We start from the raw sequence: 8,021 nt of genomic DNA, 5'->3' as shown, positions 1-8,021 counted from the left end.
CACTTGAATGCTTTTGCTACTGTAGTAATTCATACCGAAACTATTTAAATTATTCAAAATACAATCTTGGTTTAATATTGATGCAGGAAGGACAAAAAAGTTAAGATATGTGGCATCTACAAATAAAAGATTTTTGTTTTTACATATTTCATATGATAATAATAACATGATAAGTAAATTTGCTAACAATTCAAACTATTCTACGCTGAGGATTCAGAAAACTAAAACTAAAAGAAGCAAAATAACTAAATCCAGCTACGGGGCTGGACTCCGAGCCCAGCAGGCATTGTGAAAGAGGTGCGTGAGGCACCCGTGCACTTCCAGAAATTGTGGAATTTTCCAAATGGGGTTTAAGCAATTGACAGGAAACACGTCACCATTTGAGTTGCCACCGCTTTAACAATAACAGCAGTCTGTCCTCCATTGTCCTACTGGCCAGTGTGGAAGCCAGATAATATGACTTTAGATGGAAGAGAATATGAAAAGAAGCAGTGACAGGGGGTGATTTTTTTTCTTAACTCAATCTTTCTCATCTAATTCTTCTAGGACAGAGATAAGGCCTGTCAACTCTTTAAACTTAAAGAGTTTCAGACAGTTTTTATTGTCGTGCTAAATGACTTTGTGTGACTTAAAGGCCTGGAAAGCAAACCAAAATGACTGCTGACTGACAGGTGGAAATAGCAGAAGTCAGCTATCACAGTCCATGCTGTTGAGAGCAAGCCTGATGTAAGCAGGTGTAGTTTTACTTGGATTTTAAGAGACTTGACTTTGTGCAATAATTTATGTGGCACTAGCAAATCACACTATATGGTGCCATGCTATAGAATTCTCAGTATATGAGGTAAAAGAGTTGAGCTTGTTGCAGTAACGTGTTGTCTTCCAGGCACAATTGCCTCATCAGGCAATAAAACATGTGCAAACACACATACCTCACCTGGAACTGTTGATTATCAACCCCAATGCTTTAAATTGCACTGCAACAGTCCTGGTGACAGCAGGTGGCTGAGTGACAGATTTATATATTTGTATACCTTAAATTGAACTAAACTTGAATGACACGCACTTGCAGTACTTGACTTGCTAGCTGTGTTAAGGATACCGTGCAGTATTTAATTTCCCCCCAAAAATAAGGGACATTTCTAACTGGTGTGAAATAATAATAATTAGTTAGGCAGTAGTACTACTACAGTTATCCATCCATGCATCCATATTCAGTAGCTGCTTCTTCCTGAGTTCAGGGTTGCGGGGGTCTGCTGGAGCCTATCCCAGCAGTCATAGGGCGAAGGCAGGGTACACCCTGGACAATTACTACTCAATTACTACTACAGTTATTACAAGAAACTTGCACAATTTGTTTCCTTCTTATTTTATGAAAATAACGACGACAAAAAACGTCTACAAATACTAGTCCTTGTTTACAGTTATGGTAATTGCTAAATGCTAATAAAAACCGACATTACTGCTACCAAGTTCTAGATTATTATAAATGATATGATTATAAGAATTACACTTTTAATTGCATTTATTATCACTATTGTTGTTGGCAAGAAACATGGATAATATTGGGCCTCAATTTTAGACCTTCCCCCGGTTATAAACGCCAGCCTAATAACCAAACTTAAACTAGCCCTAGCAAAAGTTTATTTATTAAAACTAACGATTAAAAACAATAAGACAACGTGACAGATAGAGGCGCTGCTTGACCTGTCGGAAACCCCCCCCCAACACACACACACACAAACACACACACACACACACACACACACACACACACACAAACAAAAAAAAACAAAACAGCTGAGCTTTCCCGAGTGACGTAAGTCTCCGCTCTCCCGGACGGCCCGCGACAGCGAAACAAACGTACACGGATATAGCAAAGGGAGCGGCCGGGCAATCGGATTGGATAACAGGATGTGAGTTGAGCTGTTTTGGGGGTGAGGAGCGTGCCTTGTGTGTTTGGTGGGGGTGGAGGGGGTGCAGTGCACAACTTCCTGGGTGTTTTCCGCAGCTTTCGCGGCGCTCTTCTACCCGCTGTGCCTGTGGATGAACCGACGCGCGGCGCCCGAGCCTGCGTGTCGGTCTGCGGCGCGACGTTGACATCTGCGTGAGGGAGGGAGGGGGAAAGAAAAAAAAAAAATCTCCCAGCAGGCCGCTGCAACGGCAGCGTTCTCACGCAGCCGCCGTCTCATGTGCGGTTTTACTGGCTGGGCCGGAGCTGTGCTGGTGGAGAGGAGGAGGAGGAGGGGGAGGAGGTGGTGGAGGGGGGGTGTGAAAGTTTGTGGACATGTTTTTTTTTTTTTTTTTTCCTTCCCTGAAGTTACACGGTTCCGCGGACACGGCGTGCAACCACATCGTAGCGTTATCGAAGGCCCTCGGCCGGACTTTGGATCGTGTTTTGGCTCTTTGCGGGATCGTAAACTCCTCCGATCGCCATATTGCGCGCAGCGAAACTCGAGGTTGTGGGGGGGCGACGAAAGTTGTCAGGAGTTGTTATGACGCTCGCTGCGCGCTGAAGCCCCGGCCGGAGCTGCACGCAAGTCGACTTTAACCGAAACCCAAAGTGACTCCATGGAGGCCGCCAGTGCCATAGGGGAGCTTTGTGCACCACTGACGAGGTACATGACACTTTAGTCCAACTAATGCGCACTAATCTGCCGTGTTGCGCCGGCAGAACTGCGCTTCCCTAATGCTTATTTTTCTCTCTCCCTTTCTCTCTAACATAACATCACTGGCTGCACCCTGGTGACCGAGTCCCTCCGTTTCCTGTATTTCTTTTTGCGGTGCCAAACGGCAGCAGCGACGCTTTGCAAGGCGCCTCGTTCGCTTGCTTCTGAACTTCGCCGCTGCAGCGCACATGGGCTTCAATGTAACAAAAACTATAATATAGGCTTAAAGCTTCTGCAGGGCCTTTATACTGACTGCCTGGTTTTTACAGCACTGACAGGGATTTCTGCTCATGTAGGCCTCGATTTCCTCTTTGCGGTAAGGCGGGTAAAAAAATAAAGAAAAAAAAAAAAGCTGGTGAAATTCTTGGTGTTTGTTGTCATGTAGGAGGAAGAAAGTTTTTTTTTTCCTAAACGAAACTAAAGCCTTGTTTTTTTTTTTGTCATAAAAAGGTCTGGTGGTGGTGGTGGTGGACCATGAGAAGGGCGGACGGTTTCCCTCAGGTTTGACCCGAGACGAGGATGGTTCCGCGCTCCCCATCCTGCACCTTTCATCACAAGGATTTATATTTCCTCCACAAATACCACCGCACTCGCGAGTAAACACAGGAGTTTTTATCCCCCCCTCCTACACCCCCGCGAGGCGATAACGAAACAGTTTGCATGCCGAGAGCGAGAGGGCACTCGCTCCCGACGTTTTCACGCCTTCCTTTTATGACATTGACATGAGTCTCCCTCTGCAAGTCGGCGCCGACAAGAGCGCCAAGCAGCGGGCCGCCGCCATGAAGGAGCCCGTGCAGCAGCACCCGGGGGAGGTGTACTACGGCATGGGCCCGCCGGCGGTCGACTCGGGCCACGGCGACTCGGCCGGCAGCTCGCCCGTGGTTTACAACCCGGACAAGGGTCCCCAGAGCCACTCGCACTACCAACAGGCTCCCCCCGCCGTCAAGTGGATGAACCAGGAGTCCCTGCAGGCCCCCGGCTGGTCCCAGGAGCCCCCCGCGTCTACCTGGGGCCAGAACTTTGGCTCGTACATGAGCAACGTCCGGGGACAGATGGCGTTCCACAAGGGCGTGCACGAGGGCGTGGCGCTGCCCATGGGGGCCGAGGGCCAGCTGGCGGGGGCGGTGGCGGTGCCGCCGCCGCCCGTGGAGGCGTACAGGGACGGCCCGGCGCAGGCGAGGGGCCTGGAGTGGGACCAGCACCCAATGCAGCAGGCCTACCAGCACGCCCACAAGGGCATGGACGTGCAGGGGCAGCCGCACGTGGCGTCTCACCCCCTGCAGGGCTCCATGCTGCAGCCCTTCCAGGCCACGTTTCGGCCCAGCAAGCAGTTCTCGGGGGGCTACTACCCCGTCTTTCCCGCCAACAAGGCCGTGTCGGGCCTGGTGTACGGCGAGCAGCCCAAATCCCAGCAGCAGCAGCAGCAGCAGCAGCAGCTCCTCCACCAGATGCAGCAGCAGCAGCAAATGCATCACCAGCACCAGCAGCAGCAGCAGCAGCAGCAGCTCCATCAGCAGCGTCAGCTGCAGCTGCAGCAGCAGCAGCAGCAGCAGCAACATATTCAGCAGCAGCAGCAGCAGCAGCAGCAGCAGCAGATGCAAATGCAGCAGCAGATGCAGCAGCAGTACCACCATCAGCAGATGCAGCAGCAGCAGCACATGCAGCACATGCAGCAGCAGCAGATGCAGCAGCATCAGAACGTGACGCAGCAAGATGGCGCGCAACTTCAGGCGCAGCCCAAGCAGCAGCAGCAGCAGCAGATGCAAAACTTTGCGGCTTACCAGTCGCCCGAGCAGTGCCCGCCTGAGAGCGCGCTGGCCAAGAAGGACGCCCAGCAGCAGCAGCAGCAGCAGGAGGCGACGGAGCCTCGCGTGCCCAACCCCTTCCCCGACAAGGCCCCCGCAAACAACCCGGCCGAGGTGGCGGATGCGTCGGCGGCGCCGCGGCGCTCGCGTCGCCTCTCCAGGGACAGCCAGTCGCCGCTGTCGCCGCCCCCCACCAACGTCTGGCCTCAGGAATCCAAAGAGCCTCAGTCGAGCCAAAACGGGGTGACGGCGACGGCGGCAGCCACCCAGGTGACGACAGGAGGGGTCATCCAGGTCACCAGCAGGAGGCGGCGGGCGTCCAAGGAGATCAACCTGGAGACGCTGGCACAGCAGGCGTCCAAGATGGAGCCGGCCAAGATGGTCAAGGTGAAGGACGGTCTCGTTGCTGCTCTGCAGCTGGAGTCGATTAGTTTCAAGGGGGTCATATTGTATTAAACTTTGGTTATGTTCAATTCTGGAGTCGTGTGACGTAGACTAACTCGCTCAGTTTATCCGGAAAACTTCTCCATAGCGCGACACTTGCAGCTCAGATTTCTCATTTTACAGCTTCCGGCTGAAACTGAAGCTTTGGTGTCACCTTGCGTGTTGAACAGGGGACAACAACAAGGCGGTCAGACCGATGGGGGTCGTCATCAGTCTTTGAGAGGCGTTAATTCCCACCGTGTGACAATACAAATCGAATGCATTCACAAAAGTAAAGGGTGGATTGCGACGGCGGGCCTGCGGGAGTGTTTAACGTAAACGTGCGACACCCTGGATCGGATTTGGCCCAGATTATCGGAGATCCAAAAAAAAACAACTTTTTTTATTTTTTTATTTTTTGCAAGGTCAGCTATTTCCCACGTGTGAGCAGAGCGTCGAGCGTTCTCGTTTCGACACGGGCAAAGAGGAAGGATCGTCTCTCTGCAGAACTTCCCCACCGTTTTCGCAAAGAAAAAAGCTCCTTCTCCTCTCGGCTCTTTTTACTCAATGTGATCCCGGTTTACGCAGTCGGCGCTGTCGAGCCGCGCGGGGCAAATCATTTTTATTTTTTTTTGAATTTTTGAAACCTCCCTCCCTCCCTCTTTCGATCGCCATGACAAAAGCTGCAGCGAAGCCTGCGCCTTGTGACTCAGGATCCAGAGTGTTTACATTCGGAGTGGCACACCCACAGCAGCTGGATTGCATTTCATATTTATTTCCCCCCCTTGTTGTTGTCGTTTGCACTCCCCACTCCCTCGGTTGCTCGGCATGCAAACAGGAAAACCGTAAAGATTGTCTTTCCCCCCCCCCCCTCTCTTTCTATGCTGCAGCCCCGAGGGGCTGCATCAGGCCCGCTGTTGGGTTGTTGTTTTTGCGAGTGAAGCGTTGCAGCGAGCGCCTTGCGTGTCTGCACACCTCCACATTCCACAGGCTCTTGCTCCCACTCCTACGGCTGGGCTAGGGAGGGGCCCGCGGCTGTCAACCTGCAGCGCCTCCGCTCCTAAACTCCCCGGCACACGGCAAACAGGTTTTAATATTGCCATGCGCAGCTGTAACAAAAAAAAAAAAAAGGCGCCGTGCAGCTTTTTCCTGCTCCGCCGGTCACATGTGCCGTCTTGACTCCACCCACAGTGAACAGATCCAGTCAGTCGATCTCCTAAAGGGATTGACACAGCGAGTCACGTCCCGTTTTTCAGTTTGGGCAGCCTTTGGATTAATCACAGTTTGGGGTCTGGCACAAACTGCGCCTCCTTGAGGCGGCTTTTTAAGGGCTCAGGACCCCCCAGTGTGGAGGTGGACACTGAACCAGAAGGCAACTGTGACAAAAAAAAAAAATGTCCCTTTAAGTCAGCCTGACCAAAGGGATGCAAAGTATCGATTAATTGATTAATCGTTAGTTGATTGACCTTATCGATCAAACAATAAATTAATAAGAACCTAAATTTCATAATGAAAAATGTGTAAGGAACACATTATTTAACCCCTTAAATAATGTTGAGGGTCCATTTATACATTAGAGAACAGTAAAAACACCCTAAACATGTATCCTCTGACTTTTAAGTTGACTTCTAATGGGTCATATTTCAAAAGGTTGTTTAAAAGTTACATGTTCTAGGTATACAGGTATACGCCACGCAATTTACCAAAAAACAAACAAACTGTAAATTCAATTAATTGCGACTAATTTTATTTAATCGATTAAATTCTTAATTGACAATTAATCAATAATCGATTCATTGTCAACATCTCTAATGTTGACATTCAGTTAAATCCTTGCACACCAAAAATGGGGAGTGAATTTTAGTAACCTTATTGATTTTATATGCAAAAGCATGTATTCAGCATGCATTTCAAAAAATGTTCACAAACACTGTTTGGCCTTTAGATTCGGTCTCACTTCCCTCATCATCCACCTGCTTCTTCTTCTTCTTTTGTGCCTCAGCAGGAAGATGGTCCTCTGGGTAAACAGGCCACAATGGTTCCTCTGGTCATCCCCGTGTCGGTGCCAGTGCGCAAGAGCCAGGCGGACCCTCAGGGCGGCTGGGCGCAGGGGCGTCCCAGCGCTGTTGAGCGGCCCTCGGGCCAGCCCGAGCGCAAGCCCTCCGTCATCGTGGCCCGGCGGAGATCGCTCAGGAACTCCGTGAGCGACAGTTTCGGCCAGGTGAGAAATGTTGCTGAAAATGGCACCGTGCAAGCGTGATCACCAGCTCAGGTGACAGCATGACCCCTTAGCGCCGATCAAGACTTGCCGGACATGCTGCTGGGCAGCACATACACAACATTTTTAAAGGCGTATTTGTGCTTTCATGCCACAGATTTAACTGCACCGTTGCCAAAGAATCCACGAAAAAACATAAGGAAAGCCCAATACAGTCATCATGCACTAAAGTGGATACATTACCGGTAGTTATATAGTGAGATTTGTAGATTTGCTATTATAGATAAATAGCTATTAATAGATTGGCTATTACATGATTTTATAATTATTAACTAATAATTTATTAATGATTAATACATGATTTTATGACGTGTCGCTGAGTCAGAGGTGACTTGTTGCAATTTGTGTACATAAAGACTTTATGGATGTGTATATATATATATATATATATATATGTATATATATATATATATATACTAATTAATGTATATATATATATACATATATATATATATATATATATACATATGTGTGTATATATGTATATTAATGTATATATTTATTATTTGTGTATATGTCTATATATGTATATATATACTTTATATATACATATATATGTACATATATATATGATATGTATAAGTATATTCTAATTATTTATATGAAGAAATTTAGAAGGAAAAATATACATAGAACAAAGGGGCATTCAAATCAATCTTGGCATCAAAGTAAGAAAACACTACGCCCACTACTCAACGTAAAAAAAAGTCTAAACTCGGTACGTGAACGCACCACCACCTCTTCCCCCCCCGCCTCCCCTTCCACCCAGGACGGGGAGAGCGACCCGGGCCTGGACGAGGACGGCAAGTCCAAGCTGAAGCGGCGGCCGCGGCCCGAGCCCCTCATCAT

General features: G+C 48.9%; 1 protein-coding gene across 2 annotated transcripts in view; it reads left to right on the top strand.

Moving 5' to 3' along the window:
* The first annotated feature begins 2,265 nt into the window (after positions 1-2,265).
* mideasa (mitotic deacetylase associated SANT domain protein a) overlaps positions 2,266-8,021 on the top strand; it is an 11,182-nt gene continuing 5,426 nt past the window's right edge. The window contains exons 1-4 of one of the 2 annotated variants that reach the window (XM_076013445.1): positions 2,266-2,615; positions 3,117-4,858; positions 6,900-7,115; positions 7,942-8,021. The exon at positions 7,942-8,021 is cut by the window's right edge and continues 263 nt beyond it. In XM_076013445.1, the coding sequence (XP_075869560.1) occupies positions 3,389-4,858; positions 6,900-7,115; positions 7,942-8,021 (1,766 nt within the window). In that variant the 5' untranslated portion in view covers positions 2,266-2,615; positions 3,117-3,388. Of the gene's footprint in view, positions 2,616-3,116; positions 4,859-6,896; positions 7,116-7,941 lie in introns of both variants that reach the window. The other variant, XM_076013444.1, reaches the window with a different exon arrangement.

This window comes from Nelusetta ayraudi, unplaced genomic scaffold, assembly GCF_046127955.1.
Source record: "Nelusetta ayraudi isolate G7.1 ecotype Tasmania unplaced genomic scaffold, CSIRO-AGI_Nayr_v1 ptg000151l, whole genome shotgun sequence".
NCBI lineage: Eukaryota > Metazoa > Chordata > Actinopteri > Tetraodontiformes > Monacanthidae > Nelusetta > Nelusetta ayraudi.
This window is presented reverse-complemented; position numbering and strand designations above follow the sequence as displayed.